General features: G+C 39.5%; 1 protein-coding gene across 2 annotated transcripts in view; it reads right to left on the bottom strand.

Annotated features, from left to right (window-relative positions):
- The window catches only part of PRIM2 (DNA primase subunit 2), a 331,388-nt gene that overhangs the window by 256,129 nt on the left and 53,094 nt on the right, over nucleotides 1-22,165 (bottom strand). For both annotated transcript variants that reach the window (XM_025272503.2, XM_006072883.3), the window contains exons 6-7: nucleotides 6,770-6,865; nucleotides 3,824-3,961 (exon numbers count right to left, since the gene is read on the bottom strand). In XM_025272503.2, the coding sequence (XP_025128288.1) occupies nucleotides 3,824-3,961; nucleotides 6,770-6,865 (234 nt within the window). The remainder of the gene's footprint in view (nucleotides 1-3,823; nucleotides 3,962-6,769; nucleotides 6,866-22,165) is intronic.

Below are 22,165 nucleotides of genomic sequence, written 5' to 3'. Positions count from 1 at the left end.
ACTAATCAATGAATATAGTAAAGTTGCAGGATATAAAATCAACACACAGAAATCCCTTGCACTCCTATACACTAATAATGAGAAAACAGAGAAATTAAGGAAACAATTCCATTCACCATTGCAACGGAAAGAATAAAATACTTAGGAATATATCTACCTAAAGAAACTAAAGACCTATATATAGAAAGCTATAAAACACTGGTGAAAGAAATCAAAGAGGACATTAACAGATGGAGAAATATACCATGTTCATGGATTGGAAGAATCAATATAGTGAAAATGAGTATACTACCCAAAGCAATTTATAGATTCAATGCAATCCCTATCAAGCTACCAACGGTATTCTTCACAGAGCTAGAACAAATAATTTCACAATTTGTATGGAAACACAAAAAACCTCAATTAGCCAAGGCTATCTTGAGAAAGAAGAATGGAACTGGAGGAATCAACCTGCCTGACTTCAGGCTCTACTACAAAGCCACAGTCATCAAGACAGTATGGTACTGGCACAAAGACAGAAATATTGATCAATGGAACAAAACAGAAAGCCCAGAGGTTAATCCATGCACATATGGACACCTTATCTTTGACAAAGGAGGCAAGAATATACAATGGATTAAAGACAATCTCTTTAACAAGTGGTGCTGGGAAAACTGGTCAACTACTTGTAAAAGAATGAAACGAGAACACTTTCTAACACCATACACAAAAATAAACTCAAAATGGATTAAAGATCTAAACGTAAGACCAGAAACTATAAAACTCCTAGAGGAGAACATAGGCAAAACACTCTCCGACATACATCACAGCAGGATCCTCTATGACCCACCTCCCAGAATATTGGAAATAAAAGCAAAAATAAACAAATGGGGCCTAATTAAACTTAAAAGCTTCTGCACAACAAAGGAAACTATTAGCAAGGTGAAAAGACAGCCTTCAGAATGGGAGAAAATAATAGCAAATGAAGCAACTGACAAACAACTAATCTCAAAAATATACAAGCAACTCCTACAGCTCAACTCCAGAAAAATAAATGACCCAATCAAAAAATGGGCCAAAGAACTAAATAGACATTTTTCCAAAGAAGACATACAGATGGCTAACAAACACATGAAAAGATGCTCAACATCACTCATTATCAGAGAAATGCAAATCAAAACCACTATGAGGTACCATTTCACGCCAGTCAGAATTGCTGCGATCCAAAAGTCTACAAGCAATAAATGCTGGAGAGGGTGTGGAGAAAAGGGAACCCTCTTACACTGTTGGTGGGAATGCAAACTAGTACAGCCACTATGGAGAACAGTGTGGAGATTCCTTAAAAAACTGGAAATAGACCTGCCTTATGATCCAGCAATCCCACTGCTGGGCATACACACTGAGGAAACCAGAAGAGAAAGAGACACGTGTACCCCAATGTTCATCGCAGCACTGTTTATAATAGCCAGGACATGGAAGCAACCTAGATGTCCATCAGCAGATGAATGGATAAGAAAGCTGTGGTACATATACACAATGGAGTATTACTCAGCCATTAAAAAGAATACATTTGAATCAGTTCTAATGAGGTGGATGAAACTGGAGCCTATTATACAGAGTGAAGTAAGCCAGAAAGAAAAACACCAATACAGTATACTAATGCATATATATGGAATTTAGAAAGATGGTAACAATAACCCTGTGTATGAGACAGCAAAAGAGACACTGATGTATAGAACCATCTTATGGACTCTGCGGGAAAGGGAGAGGGTGGGAAGATTTGGGAGAATGGCATTGAAACATGTATACTATCATGTATGAAACGAGTCGCCAGTCCAGGCTCGATGCACGATACTGGATGCTTGGGGCTGGTGCACTGAGACAACCCAGAGGGATGGTATGGGGAGGGAGGAGGGAGGAGGGTTCGGGATGGGGAACACATGTATACCTGTGGCGGATTCATTTCGATATGTGGCAAAACCAATACGGTATTGTAAAGTTGAAAAATAAAATTAAATTAAAAATAAATAAATATAAACTATAAAACTTAAAAAAATAAATACATAAAATAAAATATAACACAAATGAACTTATCTAGATCAAAGCCAAAGAATGTTCAAACTACCACACAATTGCATTCATTTCACATGGTAGTAAAGTAATGCTCAAAATCCTTCAAGCTAGGCTTCAACAGTATGTGAACCGAGCACTTCCAGACGTTCAAGCTGGATTTAGAAAAGGCAGAGGAACAAGAGATCAAATTGCCAACCTCTGTTAAATCACAGAAAAAGCAAGAGAATTCCAGAAAAACATCTACTTCTGCCTCATTGACTATGCTAAAGCCTTTGAGTGTATGGATCACAACAAAGTGTGAAAAATTCTTAAAGAGATAGGACTACTAGGTGACCTCACCTGCCTCCTGAAAAGTCTGTATGCAGAAGCAACAGGTAGAACCAGACATGGAAAAACTGACTGTTTCAAAACTGGGAAAGAAGTACACCAAGACTGTATATTGTCACTCTGCATATTTAACCTTTATGCAGAGTATATCAAGTGAAATGCTGGGTTGGATGAATCACAAACTGGAATCAAGATTGCCAGGAGAAATATGAATAACCTCAGATATGCAGATGACACCACCCTTATGGCAGAAAGTGAAGAGGATCCATAGAACATCTTGATTAAAGAGAAAGAGGAGAGTGAAAAAGCTGCCTTAAAACTCAACATTCAAAAAACGAAGATCATGGCATCCAGTCCTACCATTTCATGGTAAATAGATGGGGAAACAATGGAAACAGTGACAAACATTATTTTCTTGGGCTCCAAAATCACTGCAGACAGTGACTGCAGCCATGAAATTAAAAGACGCTTGCTCCTTGGAAGAAAAGCTATGACAAACTTAGACAACATATTAAAAAGCAGAGACATCACTTTGCCAACAAAGGTCTGTAGAGTCATAGCTATGATTTTTCCAGTAGGGATGTATGGATGTGAGAGTTGAACCATAAAGAAGGCTGAGCACTGAAGAACTGATGCTTTTGAACTGTGATGCTGAAGGAGACTCTTGAGAGTCCCTTGGACTGAAAGGAGATCAAATCAGTCAATCCTAAAGGAAATCAACCCTGAGTATTCACTGGAAGGACTGATGCTGAAGCTCCAAAATTTTTGTCACCTGATGCAAAGAGCTGACTCACTGGAAAAGACCCTGATGCTGGGAAAGACTGAGGGCAGGAGGAGAAGGGGACAACGGAGGACGAGATGGTTGAATGGCATCACCAACTCAATGGAAATTAATTTGAGCAAAGTTCGGGAGATAGTAAAGGACAGGGAAGCCTGGCATGCTGCAGTCCACAGGGTTGCAAAGCGTTGGACACTACTGAGCAACTGAAGAACAACAACAAACCAAACAAACAGACTGACAAGATATAGAGAACAGACTTGTGATCGCCAAGGAGGAGGGATGGATCGGGAGCTTGGGATTATCAGACACACACTATTACATATAGAATAGACAAATATCAAGGTCTTACTGTATACCACAGGGAACTACAGTCAATATCCTGTGATCAACGACAATGGAAAAGAACATAACAAAGAATATATATATGCATAACTGAGTCACTTTGCTGAAGAGCAAAATTAACAGAACACTGTAAATCAACTTCAATAAAACAAATTCTTAAAAAAATTAAAACCTAAGAGTTCTATAAATAACAGAAGCAATCTCAGTATCATTATAATAATTATATTACTTCTTAAGAAGTACAGAACAAATCTATCAAGAGTATGTAATTGCAAACATGAACATATGGAAATGAAGTGAATATAGAAACTAAATACTTACAGCCAAAGCCTTGGAGAGTTTGGTTCTAAACTCATTCAGGATGATCGCGACAATATCCTTGTGTGGTACATAAGCAAAGCCATTTTCCAAATAGACTTTCCTCCCTCGGAATAAATCCAAAGCTTCAGCAAAAGGGATCTGAATTCAGAGTGAAACATGGAAAATAAGTCAGTACCTGTCATTACAAAATTCTCCTAAAACTTCATCACTAGGGAATCTAAACAAAATGCCTCCTTTGAAAAAGTCATCAGTGCCAGCAGATCAAAAACAAACAAACAACAGAAAAGCAAGATCAATTTGCACTCCTTATAAGTAAACAACAGCATTAGGAAGGAGTGGCAAGCCAAAAAAGGTTTTGCTTCAGAGTAGATCTTTCAAAAATGAATAAGCCAAGTTAGACTGGATTATTTCTATTCTTATCAATTTATAAATTATAATCACTAGAATTTCAAACTCTAAGCTCAAGCCCTCTAGGTACATCGCACTGCCCTCATACAACATATTTTCTGCATCAAGTAGAACCCAATGTATATACAGTATGCTCAGCACTAGAAATTGCTAGTAAGTAAAATGGTTCCAAATTTCTTCATCTATGTTTCCACGCTTTCTCCACAGGAATATATTAGAAAAGTTAATCTCAATACTAAGAAATGGAAATAATAATAAATGTCCAGCTTTGCCTTTAAAATAAATATTTGCCAGTAAACATTTTTTTAAAACTGAATACTATTCTACTTCAGTTCAGTTCAGTTCGGTCGCTCAGTCGTATCCGACTCTTTGCAACCCCATGAATCACAGCACACCAGGCCTCCCTGTCCATCACCAACTCCCAGAGCCCACCCAAACTCATGTCCACTGAATCGGTGATACCATCCAACCATCACATCCTCTGTCATCCCCTTCTCCTCCTGCCCTTAATCTTTCCCAGCATCAGGGTCTTTTCCAGTGAGTCAGCACTTCGCACCAGGTGGCCAAATTATTGGAGTTTCAGCTTCAGCATCAGACCTTCCAACGAACACCCAGGGCTGATCTCCTTTAGGATGGACTGGTTGGACCTCCTTGCAGTCCAAGGGACTCTCAAGAGTCTTCTCCAAAACCACAGTTCAAAAGCATCAATTTTTCGGCGCTCAGCTTTCTTCACAGTCCAACTCTCACGTCCATACATGACCTTTGTTGGCAAAGTAATGTCTCTGCTTTTCAATATGCTATCTAGGTGGGTCATTACTTTTCTTCCAAGGAGTAAGCGTCTTTTAATTTCATGGCTGCAGTCACCATCTGCAGTGATTTTGGAGCCCAAAAAATAAAGTCTCTCACTGTTTCCCCATCTATTTGCCATGAAGTGATGTGACCAGATGCCATGATCTTAGTTTTCTGAATGTTGAGCTTTAAGCCAACTTTTTCACTCTCCTCTTTCACCTTCATCAAGAGGCTCTTTAGTTCCTCTGCACTTTCTGCCATAAGGGTGGTGTCATCTGCATATCTGAGGTTACTGATATTTCTCCTGGCAATCTTGATTCCAGCCTGTGCTTCCTCCAGCCCAGCATTTCTCATGATGTACTCTGTATATGAGTTAAATAAGCAGGGTGACAATATACAGCCTTGACGTACTCCTTTTCCTATTTGGAACCAGTCTGTTGTTCCATGTCCAGTTCTAACTGTTGCTTCTTGACCTGCATGCAGGTTTCTCAAGAGGCAGGTCAGGCGGTGTGGTATTCCCATCTCTTTAAGAATTTTCAACAGTTTATTGTGATCCACACAGTCAAAGGCTTTGGCATAGTCAATAAAGCAGAAATAGATGTTTTTCTGGAACTCTCTTGCTTTTTTGATGATCTAGCAGATGTTGGCAATTTAATCTCTGGTTCCTCTACCTTTTCTAAAACCAGCTTGAAGATCTTTTTTGTACAATTCTTCTGTGTATTCTTGCCACCTCTTCTTAATATCTTCTGCTTCTGTCAGGTCCATATCATTTCTGTCCTTTATTGAGCTCATCTTTGCATGAAATGTTCCCTTGGTATCTTTAATTTTCTTGAAGAGATCTCTAGTCTTTCCCATTCTATTGTTTTCCTATTCTACTTACATTTCTTTAAAGTCTTATAAACTACCATAAAATTTTAAGAGATGAGCAGATTATGATAACAGTATTAATAAGTTGAAAAAAGTCATCCTTACTCTTCAATAGTTTTTCTACTTCTTAAAAATGAGGTAAAAAATTAGGTTAAAAAAAAAGAAAGAAAGGAAGAAAAGAATCCCCATATAACCTATTGGCTCAAGTTTTATGGAAGAGTTAAATTATATGGCCATAATTCTTCAGTGTATTCAATGACACCACATCATAATCAGATCATGTGTTTTTGCAGAAAGTTTCTGGTTAGTTTACACATTTCTACATCTAGCATACAGTTCCTGCCCTGAAACCATTCACCGCTTGGTTGAGGCTACAAGGCAGACCCACGTGGCAGTCCCGCAGCCACAGAAACCAGCAGTGACCCAGCTCCATGTGGGTGACACAGGACACAAGGAGGCGGGAAGAGGGTTTATTTCCATAATCCCAAGAAGGACCGGAACAGGAAGTCTGAACAGGTGGCTCCAGCTCAGGCTCTTTTCTCGTGAGACTGAGCCTTCAGTACATGTCATGACGCTTACCAGGTCCAGAACACCGCTGAGGGGTGGGGACCCTGGGGGCTCTTTAGAGCTACTGCCCCATGACAAATGCATCCCCCGCCACCACCCTGCATGTGAGAGGCAAGACTGCACACAGGGAGGAGAGCTTGGCTGCAAGCAGTTCAGTACCCAGGCAGGGCCCGGAGTTGCTGCAGCTCAGCTTTGAGCAGATCAGCAGGTAAAACCAACCTCCAAGTAGGAGGGGTGAGGCTGCGCCCCAGAGGCTGCACAAATGCATCAGTTAAGCACCATGGAACCTCGGAAGTGCTTTAAAAGTGCACCTACCTTATAGACTGACTCCAGATCCAACTGAGCCCCACCAAAACTGGATGATGAAGCAATAATATCCTGTTCTCGGACAGTCTTTTCTTCATCACTTATCTAGAAGGAAACATATGTCATTTAAAAATTAAAACTCTGCATTCAGTTTCAATAAAGTACTTCCTGTTCTAGCGAAGATTCTATACTGTTTTAAAACTCTCGAAACCCTGATATCTCAAATCATTCCTAATACAATTACTAGGTGATTTTATAATCATCAATGAAGCCAAAATATGGAAGAAAATTTAAATTCAATTTACTTTCAAATTTCTACTCTGTCAATTTCTGAGGACACATACCAAAAGAATAGTAGCAGAGAAACAGAAAGTATTATAATATGAAACAAAAGAAATTATAATAAAAATTAAGGTAATACAGACAAAAAAATGAACATTACCTCAATGTGGAGTTATGTTAATTTATTAAAATACCTATTTGGAGAATGGCATTGAAACATGTAAAATATCATGTATGAAACGAGTTGCCAGTCCAGGTTCAATGCACGATACTGGATGCTTGGGGCTGGTGCACTGGGACGACCCAGAGGGATGGAATGGGGAGGGAGGAGGGAGGAGGGAGGAGGGTTCAGGATGGGGAACACATGTATACCTGTGGCGGATTCATTTTGATATTTGGCAAAACTAATACAGTTATGTAAAGTTTAAAAATAAAATAAAATTAAAAAATAAATAAATTAAAAAAAATAAAAAAATAAAATAAAATACCTATTTGAACTAAGAGTGGAATTTTCTAGCCACAGAAAACAATTTCAAATTTAAATAAAACACTAGTATTTGTAAGAACAACTACAGTCTATTATCTCTAATTATGGCTTTGAAAAAAAATACTGATAGATATGATGAGATAAAAATCATAAACTTCTTTACAGAAAAAGAAAAGATCTACAGATGAAGACGAATTATAAATGATAAACTGTGGGAAATCTTTGTATCATGTGACATCTGAGTTACTCTCAATAAACCCCAAGGTAGTAGGGCATAAATACTAATAATGCAAAAGTAAAACAAAGCCAAGATTCGTATAACTGAAAATAATGAAAGTAAATTAAAATAATAATGTGATATTATTTTATACCTATTAAAATGGAAAACGTTAAAATCCACAGGGTTGGAACAATCCTTGCATATAGAACTTTGACAATACACATAAATAAGCATTAAAGTACATTGACGCTAACAATTTCACTTCTAGAATTAATCTTAATAAGAGAACAAATACACAAATTGGGAAATTTTCTTTCATCACAATGCTATTTATAATAATTCTTAAAAGCCTAATGTCCAGAACAGGTGTTTGGTTAAAGTACAGTAAAATGTGATGTTTAAGTAAAGCAAACCATCATATTCAGATCAGCTTCTCACAGAAATCAAAGAAAATACACTGACAGAAAATTTTAAAGCATCTTCTTTAAGGCACAGAAGATTAGTACATAGAGTTGGGCCCTCTTTAAGTGGGATATCATTAATAAGAGATGCTCCTGCTCTAACGCTGCAGGTCATTAGAGAAATCCCAAGCGTTGAACTTGTTTAAAGGTCATCCCTGATTCAAAGGCTCCAGACATCTGACAGAAGCAAACTCAAATCCTCTCTGAGCAAAGTACATCCGCAGCATACCTCAAAGGATTTCTGCTAACACATCTGCAAATACTGTACCAAGCACACTGTATTTTATAACAAGGCAAACAGTAAAACATCACTTCATGAGCAAAAACAAAAAGATTCATAAAGTACATAGATAATAACTGTGTGAAGATTATAAAAGACAAGGATAATGATATCTGCATGAATGAGAAAGTGTAAAAAATGACTTGACAAAGTGGCAGAGACAAAAAGAGACTATCAGACGGGTGGCCTAGTGGTAAAGACGCAGCGCTTTCCCTGCCATGGCCTCGTGTTCAACCCCTGGTCAGGGAACTGAGATCCCACAAACCTCACAGCAAGGCCAAAAAAAAAGGTATGAGAAAAGAGAGGCTTTTATTTTGGCTAATTCTGGTGAAGCAACTTCAAAGCAACTCTGCACAACAGGTAGACTGTCTCTCCTCTCTTGAACCCAGGAGGAGTGAGGAGGGGGCACCGGAAGCTAATCAGTCTCAGTAGGGATCTGCAGCCCAGCATCCAGGGATCTCAGATTCTGGATGGAAATAAACAGTATCCTGACCAGCTGCACCCACAGACTAATGAAAGGAGTAAATAAAAACCTTTCCCAACAAAGACACAATTCTCCTAAGGCTCAATACACTCCTCCAAATCAATCTCTAGCACACAGAGAAAACAAACACACAAGGAAACAAGGCTCCATGAATGGAAACCAGACTGGTAAAACCAAAAGAAAAGTGTAAGAACTGGAAAACAAAAAACAAAACTGGCTTTATTTATAGATTATATGAGTAGAATCCTTAGAAAATTCAGAAGAATCCACAAATAATTAGACCTATTTACCTAATTAAGCAAGGTTTCTAGATACAATGTCATATACAGAAAAACTAATTATATTTCTATCTGCCAACAGCTAAGTTTAAAAATGGATTTTTTAAAAAAAACTATCATTTATAACATCCGTTGGATCACTGAAAAAGCAAGAGAGATTAAGAAAAAAATCTACTTCTGCTTTATTGATTACACCAAAGCCCTTGACTATGTGGATCACAACAAACTGGAAAATTCTTCAGGAGATGGGAATACCAGATCACCTAACCTGCCTCCTGAGAAATCTGTATGCAGCTCAAGAAGCAACAGTTAAAACTAGATATGGAACAACAGACTGGTTCCAAATCGGGAAAGGAGTATGAAAAGGTTGTATATTGTCACCCTGCTTATTTAACTTACATGGAGAGTACATCATGTGAAATGCTGGGCTGAATGAAGAACAAGCTGGAATCAAGATTACCGGGAGAAATAGCAATAACCTCAGATAAGCATATGACACCACCTTTACGGCTGAAAGAGAAGAACTAAAGAGTCTCTTGATGAAAGTGAAAGAGGAGCGTGAAAACGTTGGCTTAAAACTCACAATCAGAAAACTAAAATCATGGCATCCGGTCCCATCACTTCATGGCAAATAGATGGAAACAATGGAAACATGACTTTATTTTGGGGGGCTCCAAAATCACTGCAGATGGTGACTGCAGCCATGAAATTAAAAGACACTTCCTCCTTGGAACAAAAGCTATGATCAACCCACATAGCATTTTAAAAAGCAGAGACATTACTTTGCCAACAAAGGTCCATCTAGTCAAAGGTATGGTTTTTCCAGTAGTCACGTATGGATGTGAGAGTTGGGACTAAAGAAAGCAGAGCACCAAAGAATTGATGCTTTTGAACTGTGGTGTTGGAGAAGACTCTTGAGAGTCCCTTGGACTGCAAGAAGATCCAACCAGTCCATCCTAAAGAAAATCAGACCTGAATATTCATTGGAAGGACTGATGCTAAGGCTGAAACTCCAATACTTTGGCCACCTGATGCGAAGAACTATCTCACTAGAAAAGACCCTGATGCTGGGAAAGACTGAAGTTGGGAGGAGAAGGGGATGACAGAAGATGAGACGGTTGGATGGCATCACCAACTCAAAGGACATGAGTTTGAGTACGTTCCGGGAGTTGGTGATGGACAGGGAGGCCTGGCATGCTGCCATCCATGGCACTGCAAAGAGTCGGACATGATTAAGCAACTGAACTGAACTGAACCATTCATAACAGGATTAAAACTAGTAACAAAATAAATTTAACAAAGGATATGTAAGACTCCAGAAAAAAACTATAAAACCTAACTGGAGAAAACCTAAATAACAGAGACATATAAACATGCACCAGAAGAAATAATACTGTACCAATTCTCCTCAAATTAACCTGAAGATTCAATATGCTCTCAAGCAAAATCACAATAGCTTATGTGTCTGTGTTGCTTCTAGAATATACAGGGACAGACAGTGCCAAGGAAAGCCAAAACAGAAAAATAACAAAGTAAGAAACTGACAGAGGAGACACGGCAAAAGGGAACAAGAAATTTGTACATCCTCATGATAATCTTTCTTTATTAAGTGATTTCCAGTTTAAATATAAAAATACATCAAATATGTGCAATGAATACTTACTAATTTGAAATTATATAAAAATTTAATATACATGCCTGTTCTTCCCACCATTAATGGGGATAATCATAAGTGACTCTATGGATTTTTTTTTTTGCCAAATGGTTTTCACAGGATCTGGTAATACTGAAGTTGACACCAAATGTGTTAATCAATCATGTCCCTTTTACAATCACTTATTACAGCAGCAAAGAGTTAGGGAACTCTGAACATATAGATGTTGGTCATAATAATATCTGGGATTTTAACTGAACAAATTCCACAGCAATATAAGCACCAATACTTCACCACCACTAATCCAAAACTGGGAAAAGAGTATGTCAAAACTATATATTGTCACCCTCTTATTTAACTTATTTGCAGAGTATGTCATGCAAAATGCCAGGCTGAAATCAAGATTGCCAGGAAAAACATCAATAACCTCAGATATGCAAATGACACGACCCTAATGGCAGAAAGTGAAGAGGAACTAAAGAGTCTTGATGGAGGTGAGAGAGGAGGGTGAGAGAGGAGAGTGAAAAGGCTGGCTTAAAACTCAACATTCAAAAAACCAAGATCATGGCATCCAGTCCCATTTGGTCCCATCACTTCAAGGCAAATAGATAGGGAAACAATGGAAACTGTGACAGACTCTGTTTTCTTGGGTCCAAAATTACTGTGGACGGTGACTGCAGCCATGATATTAAGACACTTGCTCCTTGGAAGAAAAGGCTATGACAAACCTAGTTAGTGTTAGTCGCTCAGTCGTGTCCAACTCTTTGCAACCTCCATGGACAGCAGTCCACAAGACTCCTCTCTCTGTCCACGAAATTCTCTGGGCAAGAATACTGGAATGGGTTGCCATTCCCTTCTCCAGGGGATCTTCCTAATCCAGGGATCAAACCTGGGTCTCCTACATTGCAGGCGGATTCTCTACTGTCTGACAAAAGGCATGTTGCCTCCCCGTTGGGGAATCAAACCCCAGTCTCCTGAGTGACAGGCAAGGATACTCACCACTGTACTAACAAAAGCAGAGACATCACTTTGCTGACAAAGGTCCGTACAGTAAAGCTATGGTTTTTACTGTAGTTATGTACAGATGTGAGAGTTGAACCATAAAGAAGGCTGAGCACCGAAGAGCTGATATTCTCGAACTGTGGTGCTGGAGAAGACTCTTGAGAGTCCCTTGGACTGAAAGGAGATCAACCCAGTCAATCCTAAAGGAAATCAACCCTGAATATTCACTGGAAGGACTGATGCTGACGCTCCAAAACTTTGGTCACCTGAAGTGAAGAGCTGACTCATTGGAAAAGACCCTGCTGCTGGGAAAGACTGAAGGCAGGAGGAGAAGGAAGAGGATTAGATGGCTGGACGGCATCACCGACTCCATGGAGATGAGTTTGACCAAACTCTGGGAGGTAGTGAAGGACAGAAGGGCCTTGCATGCTATAGTCCGTGGAGTTACAAAGAGTTGGACATGACTTAGCGATTGAATAACAAAGATGTTTTGGTTTAACTCTGGCATATAATTTGAATTGAGACTGGAGTCACAGGAGTCTAATGCATTTCTGTACACTAATAACTATCAGAAAGAGAAATTAGGCAAATCCCATTTTGCATCAAAATAAAGATAATATCTGGAAATAAATTTAACCCAGGAGGCTAAAGACCTGTACTTTGAAAACAGTAAGACAGTGATGAAAGAAAAGGAAGACAATATAAGCAATTGGAAATACATTAGATGATCATGGAATGAAAGAATAAATATTATTAAAATGTCCACAACACTCCCAAAAATCTACAGTCAATGCAATCCCTATCAAAATACCAAAAAATACCAAAATGCCAAGAATAGCATTTTTCACAGAACTAGAGCAGTCCTAAACAGTCCTAACTAGAATAAGCCCTAAAATTTGTGTGGAGTCACAAAAGACCCCAAATAGCCAAAGCAATCTTGAGAAAGAAAAAAATAAACTGGAATAAATATCACGCTCCTGATTTCCAACTGTACTACAAAGCTACAGTAATCAAAATAATATGGTACTGCCACAAAAGCAAACAGATAACCGGAACAGAATGCAGAGTCAGAAATAAGCCCACACTTTTCTGATCAATTAATTTACTACAAAGGAGCCAAAAATTTACAACAGGGGAAAGACAGTCTCTTCAATAAATGGTGTTGGGAAAACTGGACAACTACATACAAAAGAATGAAATGGCCATTTTCTAACACCACATTAAAAAAATAAACTGAAAATGGGTTAAAGACTTTAATGTAAGACCTGAAAGCATAAAACCCCTTACATTCCTATACACTGACAATGAAAAAAACAGAAAGAGAAATTAAGGAAACAACCCCATTCACCATTGCAAGAAAAAGAATAAAATACTTAGGAATAAATTTACCTGAACAAACAAAAGACCTATATATAGAAAACTATAAAACACTGATGAAAGAAATCAAAGATTACACAAATAGATGGAGAAATAAACTATGTTCATGGATTGGAAGACTCAATATACTGAAAATGAGTATACTACCCAAAGCAATCTATACATTCAATGCAATCCCTGTCAAGATACCAATGGTATTTTTCACAGAACTAGAACAAATAATTTCAAAATTTGTATGGAAATACAAAAAAACCTCAAATAGCCGAAACAATCTTGAGAAAGAAGAACAGAACTGGAGGAATTAACCATCCTGACTTCAGACTATACTACAAAGCTACAATCAACAAGACAGTATGATACTGGCACAAAGACAAAATATAGATCAATGGAACAAAATAAAAAGCCCAGAGATAAATTCACACACCTATGGACACCTTATCTTTGACAAAGGAGGCAAAAATATACAATGGAGAAAAGACAATCTCTTTAACAAGTGGTGCTGGGAAAACTGGTCAATCACCTGTAAAAGACTTTCTAACACCATACACAAAAATAAACTCAAAGTGGATTAAAGATCTAAATGTAAGACCAGAAACTATAAAACTCTTAAGAGGAAAACACAGGCAGAACACTAGCTGACATAAATCACTGCAAGATACTCTATGACCCACCCCCCAGAGTAATGGAAATAAAAACAAAAATAAACATATGGGACCTAATTAAACCTAAAATCTTTTGCATAACAAAGAAAACTATAAACAAGGAAGAAAAAAATAGCAAACAAAACAACTGACAAAGAATTAATCTCCAAAATACACAAGCAGCTCATGCAGCTCAATACCAGAAAAATAAACAACCAATCAAAAAGTGGGCCAAAGAACTAAACAGGTATTTCTCCAAAGAAGACATACAGATGGCTAACAAACACATGAAAAGATGCTCAGCATCACTCATTATAAGAGAAATTCAAATCAAAATCACAATGAGATACTATCTCATGCAGGTCAGAATGGCTGCCATCAAGTCTACAAACAATAAATGCTGGAGAGGGTGTGGAGAAAAGGGAACCCTCTTACATTGTTGGTGGGAATGCAAACTAGTACAGCCACTATGAAGACGAGCGTGGAGGTTCCTTAAAAAACTGACAACAGAACTGCCGTATGAGCCAGCAATCCCACTGATGGTCAAACACACCAAGGAGACCAGAACTGAGAGAGACACGTGTGCCCCAATGTCCACTGCAACACTGTTTACACTGGCTAGGACATGGAAGCAACCTAGATGTCCATCAGCAGATGAATGGATAAGGAAGTTGTGGTACATATACACAATGGAATATTACTCAGCTATAAAAAAAAGAACACATTTGAGTCAGTTCTAATGAGATGGATAAAACTGGAGCCTATTACATAGACTGAAGTAAGTTAGAAAGAAAAACATCAATATAGTATATTAACATATATATTTGGAATTTAGAAAGACCCTATATGCAAGACAGCAAAAGAGACACAGAAGTAAAGAACAGACTTTTGGACTCTGTGGGAGAAGGCGAGGGTGGAATGATTTGAGAGAATATCATTGAAACATGTATATTACCATACGTGAAATAGATGATCAGTGCAAGTTCAATGCATGAAGCAGGGCACTCAAAGCTGGTGCACTGGGACAACCCAGAGGGATGGGGTGGGGAGGGAGGTGGAGAAGGGTTCAGTACATGTACACCCATGGCTAATTCATGTCAATGTATGGCAAAACCCACAATATTGTAAAGTAATTAGCCTCCAATTTTAAAAATTAATTTTAAAAAAAAAAACCTCCCAGAAGAGAACACAGGCAGTATGCTCTCTGACAGTCTTGGCAATTTTTTTTGGATCTGTCATCCCAGGCAAAAAAGACAAAAGTTAAACATGAACACGTGGGACTACATCAAACCAAAAAGCTTTTACAGAACAAGAAAAACTATCAACAAAACAAAAAGGCTGCTTATTAAATGGGAGAAGATATTTGTAAATTATAACTGATAAGTGGTTAATATCCAAAATATATGAACAATTCATATAACAATGTCAAAAAACAATTTGATTAAAAACTGGGGGGACTTCCCTGGTGGTCCAGTGGCTAAGACTCTGTGCTCCCAATACAGGGGGCTGGTGTTCAATCCCTCATCAGGGAACTAGATTCCACACGCCATAACTATGAGTTTGCATTCCACAACTAAGACTGAGAGCAGCCAAATAAATAAACGGATTTATAAAAAGAAAAACAAAACAAAAATGGGCAGACGAACCAAACAGATACTTCTTCCAAAGAAGACAAACAGATGTCCAACAGGCACATGAAAAGATGCTGAACATCATTACTCACCAGGGAAAGGCAAATCGAAACCAGAGATATTACTTTACACCTGTCAGAAAGGTTATTATCAAAAACATGACAAATAATACACTGTTGGTGGAGACGCAAACTGGTGCAGCCACTATGGAAAACAGTATAGAGATTCCTTTAAAAACTGAAAATAAACCTTCTGTAAAATACATAAATTCTACCCATGGGTATTTATTTATCCAAAGAAAACAAAAACACTAACTCAAAAGATATATGTACCCCCATGTTCAATGCAGCATTATTTACAACAGCCAAGATATGGAAGCAATCCAAGTGCCTACTGACAGACAAAAGGATAAAGAAGATGTGGTGCATATATACACAATGGAATATTACTCAGCCATGAACAACATCTTTCTACTGTGACAACATGGATGGATCTAGAGTGTATTATGCTAAGTGAAATAAGTCAGAGAAAAACAAATACCATATGATCTAACCTATATGTGGAATCTAAAAACCAAAACAAAAGAACAAACAGAACAGAAACAGACTCATCAATACAGAGAATGAACTAGTTTTTGCCAGAGGGGTGCAGGATAGGGCAAAGGGCAAATAGGTGAAGGTAATTAAAAGGAACAAACTTCTACTTAAGTCATGACGATACCATGTACCGCACAGGGAATATAGTCAATACTACTGTAATGACTTCGTATGGTGACAGATGGTAAGTAGACGCATAGGGGTGATCACTTTGTAATGTACACAAACAATGAATCATTATGTTGTGTAACTGACACTAACATGACACTGTAAGTCAACTATATTTCAAGTAAATAAATAAATAAAGTGAAATGCTTCCTGAAAATAAACTGGTTTCTAAGAACTTGTCGTTTTATTAAACTAACACAGGACTGGTCTTTAGGGGAGTGTACAAAATAAGTAATAAAGTTAGCTAGGCTATCACTACAGCACCTTACAATCAAGGTGTATTATGCCTCCCAAATTAACATCTTCCTGAAAAGAAGTATGTAACAAATTGCTGTAAATAAAACTGCATTTCCAGAATGACTTACTTTTTTATTCCAGGGGTGCTCCACTTTCAGTCTGGTTAACTGTCAATCAGCAAAGACCCTGAACATTTGAGCCCTAAAGTTTTCTTTCCACCACTACTCACAATCCCCCACCTTAACCTCTATTTTCCACAACTACCCACCAAATACTAAGTACTTGAATGTTTCAAATGGTATACAGGGTAGTGGTATAATCTTTTTTCAGGCAAAAAATTACACAGGGCTCTAATAGTTTTGATAAAGTTATATTTCCCTATTTTATAATCATGTTGTTTTACATGCTCCTTAGTAACAGAATTAAGGATTTGGGCCGTGGTATCTTTTTCTTTTTGGTATTCTTCATCAAACCACAGAATAGGGAGACCAGGCTCCCTCTGCCAGCGCTCCTGAAAGGCTCAGGAGTTTTGCTGCTGGAGCTACAAACGCCCCTACACTGAACAAGCAGGTGGTGGAGGCTGGCTGTGTAGACTGCCCTCTGCTCGCCCATGCAGAGTCCCTCTCTGAGGGGGTTACACAACCGCTACCTGCTGCACTCACAAGCAGTCACATGACTTGCCAGTGAAATATGAGCAGAGGTGACACATGTCACTCCCAAGCCAATGCTTTACAAACATGTGATTAACAGGGTTCTCTCCTCCCTCCATCACAGCAACTGGTGAAGTTCCAAAGACTGCTTAATCCACCTGAGTCACGGCACGCAAATGACACAGGGAAGGGCCACCAATGGCCCACAGGAGACACAGAGCAGGAACAAGAAACAAATCTTTTAGCAGTCTCTGAGGCCTGGGGTCATTGGCTAACACAGCACCACCTATCTTGACTGACCAGTCATCTCCCTCCTCTCTGAATCACACATTTTCATCAATAAATTATCTTGAGCACGTTGGAGATCTTTAGCAGACAATTCTTGCTGACTGAGAGAGGAGGAACTGCTAAAATCCTCTAACTCCCACAGCTCTTACTCAGAAGCATGTGAGTGCATTTAAAGTATCTTTTAGTGGATGCTAAGAGGAGTTTGAAAGTTATCACCAGAGCCTACCCTGATGGCTGTGCTCCCACAACTGTTTATTTTCTGTCCTGTTCAAAGGGGTGTTTTCGCACTGCAGGTTTAGAGAAGGCGAGGGGTCTCAATAAGACTAATAATCTGTTTTAACTGTAAACCACAAACAGCCTTTAAAATCCGATCCCACCCACACTCTTTTCTTTAATTCCAGTATGTTTATAAATTACATATACATATCACTGTACATTAGGTACTGAAAACATGTCCGTCCACCCCCCTAAAATGTAAAAGAAATGATATTAAAAATGTATAAGTTGTATTACTTACATCCTTCCCACACTCTCAAATGACTGTCTTGGGCACGCCACTTTGAAACCACTAGGCTATTATCCTGGCTGCTAAAGCAAAGAGATAAACAAATGCTTCCCAGAGATTTATTCTATAAACTTTCAATCATCAATATTCATTCATGTTAATAAACAGTTTGGCCAGTTTTCTCCTTGAATCCACATAGCTCTCTCAAGCCCTGGTCCTTAAACATGGCTATACCTCAGATTCACAGTGGAGCTTTTCAAAATTACAGATCCTTCGTATCACTTAGACCTACAGATAGAAGCACAGAGGTGTGTATTTCTTTAAAAGGTCCTTTAATGACTCTGAAACATACCACTCCTCTAAAACAGTAAATACCAGGGAAGGAATCTTCTTTTCTAAAATAAATTTATCATGTTCTAGAAATACTGCCATCAATTCTAGCACTTGATTTTTTTGTGTGTAGAATTCACTCATTCTGAAACACTGAGGACCTACTATGTACCAAACACAATTTCCAGCAGATGGAATCCAGCTATTAAATAAGCAAAAAAAAAAAAAACAAAAAACACTGCTTTCATGCAGCTTATATTTTAATGGGGTGACTCAGAAAATAATAAACTATCAGGTTGTGATCAATGGTGAAAATAAAGCAAAGGGATGTGCTCCAGATGGGATGGATTTATACTTCAGCTGTGTAGTCAATTAAATCCTCTCAGGAGAAGTGACACTTAATTGGAAACCTGAATGACAAGAGCATCCAAAGCAGAGGTAACAGCTCGTGCTGAAGTGATGGAGAGAAAGAAGCCTTGTGGGCGAGAGGAACGGGAGACCATGAAGCAGGGGCCGGAGTGGGGCAGACAGGGCCCGAGGCCAGGACAGGCCTTTGTGCTAACAACAGTGCACTGCGCTGAAATTTGAGGCAGAGGAAAGCTCAGATCTGATTTACCCCGAGATTTTAAGCTTGCTCTGGTGCTGAATGGAGAAGGGATTGTGTTGTAAGGAACTGTATGAGGGAGAAAGAGCTCTACCGGCAGTCGGCAATAGGGAAAAGACACAGGCCTCAAAGAGGAAAAACACAAGTGGGCAGAGCTGAGGCGTGTTTGGGAGGCAGCAGGGCTGACAGGCTGCAGATAGAGGGGTGGAGAGACAGACTCCCGGGTGTGGGCTTCAGCCACGGGACAGATGGGGACACCACTTACTGACTCATCTTTTTCTTGATCCGCATCCTCCACTACCATTTATATTTTGTCTCTACACATACTTATCACATGTGCCTTATTGCAAGTCACCTCAAATCCTTTGAGGGAAGGGGCATGGCATCAGTCAGTTCAGTTCAGTCGCTCAATCGTGTCCGACTCTTTGCGACCCCATGAATCGCAGCACGCCAGGCCTCCCTGTCCATCACCAACTCCCGGAGTTCACCCAAACTCATGTCCATCGAGTCGGTGATGCCATCCAGCCATCTCATCCTCTGTCGTCCCCTTCTCCTGCCCCCAATCCCTCCCAGCATCAAAGTCTTCTCCAATGAGTCAACTCTTCGCATGAGGTGGCCAAAGTACTGCAGTTTCAGCTTTAGCATCATTCCTTCCAAAGAAATCCCAGGGCTGATCTCCTTTAGAATGGACTGGTTGGATCTCCTTGTAGTCCAAGGGACTCGCAAGAGTCTTCTCCAACACCAATTCAAAAGCATCAATTCTTCGGCGCTCAGCTTTCCTCACAGTCCAACTCTCACACCCATACATGACCACTGGAAAAGCCATAGCCTTGACTAGACGGACCTTTGTTGGCAAAGTAATGTCTCTGCTTTTGAATATGCTATCTAGGTTGGTCATAACTTTCCTTCCAAGGAGTAAGCATTTTTTAATTTCATGGCTGCAATCACCAATAAATACAAGTCAATGATTTCAAGTACCCATTTTTCTTAAAATGGAACATATCTATATAGCAGGTAAAAAGTAATAATCCACCAATATTAAAACTTCTAGTTTTATTAATATTAAATATTAATATTTAGGTATTATTTACTACAAAATTAATTTAAAATATTGATAGTAAAAACCTAATTGAAACAATGGGAAGACTGCTTAAAGTATCCAGTATATAATAAAACAATTAGGAATCATTTATAATGAAGTTAACAATTTGTGGGAAAAGCAATTATCATGATGTTAATAGTTATCACTGTTTTTAATAAATATTGGTTCTACACGGATAGTAAACATTGTGATCTGTGGAGGGCATGCATTTCCCAAACGCCTTGTGACCTAATCACTACCCCTACTGTAGGGACTGAGGATGGTGGCAAACGCCTTGACTCTCCCACTGAGAGCTGAAATCTATTGGCCTCCCCGTGACTGGGCTGGCCTGGGCCTGCCTGCCCACCAGAGCATGGAACGGGGTGCCATGCCCCTCCAGGCTGCACCTCTGAGGGACTGATAGCTTCCATCTCCTAGAGTCCTGGGCCACCAGGAAAGAAGTCCACCTCTTCACCTGCAGGATGCCATGGAGAGGATCCCAGCACTGCCCAGCCTTCTAGAAGTCCTCACCCAGCACAAGGCATATGTGAAGCTGTCCTGGACACCCTAGACCAGACTGTCATGGAGCCCCATATGACACCATGTGAAGCAGAAGAAATCTGCTTGTTGAGTTCAGTCTGAACCCCTGACCCTCAAAATTGTGAGATATAATAAAATGGAATTGTATTAAAACAGTAGGGTTAGGCTGTGGTTTTAAGTTTTAATGTTAGTTTTCAGAATTGTTGTTTTAAGCTTGTTGACAAATGTTACGTAGTAATAAATAACCGGGCTCCCCTGGTGGCTCAGATGGTAAAGAATCTGCCAGCAATGCTGGAAACCCTGGTTCGATCTCTGGGTTGGGAAGATCCCTTGGAGAAGGAAATGGCTACCCACTCCTGTATTCTCGCCTGGAAAAGCCCACGAACAGAGGGGCATGGCTACTACAGTCCGTGGGGTCGCAAAGAGTCGGACATGACTGAGCTACTAACCAGAACACTTATCTACCTAAAATAAAAGTTGATTTAAAACATTTTTTTTAACTTACAATCTAATTCTTATAAAATACTTCCTTCATTTAAACATCCAGAAGAGAATCAAATAAAGGGAAGTATGAAAAAATTAAACTGTTAATAACTGGTAAATCTCTAGGGGAAATCTCCACTTACAAATTATCTGTCATTCATTTATAGTTGCCCAAAACATATAAAGTTAGAAAAATGAATAATAATTTAATATCCTGTCATTCTAATTAGTATGTTGATGTCTCAGTAACTTTGCCAACATGATCCATGTAAAAACCAATCATCTGGTTATTTCATTAATGCCCTTTTAATAGCATAGGTACATTTGGAATACACTAAAATTTATACCAAAAAGGAAAGATTAATCACTTACACTTAAGCACATTTCTTCTCTCCTAGAAAACAAGCCTCTTAAAAAAAAAAAAAGCTGGGTAATTTATACAAGACTTCTTTAAGTATCCTAAATAAAAGAGCACTCAGTCCTGAGTTGGGCATAACAAGCCTAGACACACACGCAAGCAGCTCAGTCTGAGAGGAAGTATCAGGAAAGTATTCCACCCACCCCACCCCACCCAGCAACGCTCCTGCAGCACCTTCCAGGAGGGGACAGTGCCAACAGGTGACATGAAGAAAAGTAAGGTGCTGCTTGTAAGCAGTGTTACTCAACCACAGCAAAAGCTTACAAAAGACAAGTTGACTCCACCAACAGTAACACTGGAAAGCAGCAGTGACTCAGAGGAGAAGGTGAGGTGCCCTCCCGCCACTGCAGCAGGAGGGCAGACGCTCCTGGAAGCCCAGCGCATCCCCTAGCCTGGGGAGCGGGCGTGGGACACACACCCGAGGGCTGCCGGTGAGGGGCGGAACAACCTCCCAATGGCCAGGGGGCAGGATGCCCAAGGCCCGGGCTCAGCCTCTCACAGGAGCGAGAGGTGTGCAGACGGAAGGAAGCACGTGCCACCGTGGAAGACAGGTGACAGGGGGTCCACTCCAGGCAACTCCAGGCACCAGCCTTCAGAGACCAGCACAGCGACCGCTCACTCCAACAGCCGCAGATACACCCAAAAGGCACCAATGGCACCATTGGGCAGTGGCTTTGGCGGAGGTTTACAGATCATCACTAACAGGGC

This window comes from Bubalus bubalis, chromosome 2 (genome assembly GCF_019923935.1).
Source record: "Bubalus bubalis isolate 160015118507 breed Murrah chromosome 2, NDDB_SH_1, whole genome shotgun sequence".
Taxonomy (NCBI): domain Eukaryota; kingdom Metazoa; phylum Chordata; class Mammalia; order Artiodactyla; family Bovidae; genus Bubalus; species Bubalus bubalis.
Note: the sequence above shows the minus strand (reverse complement) of the source record. Positions and strands in the feature narration are given on the sequence as shown.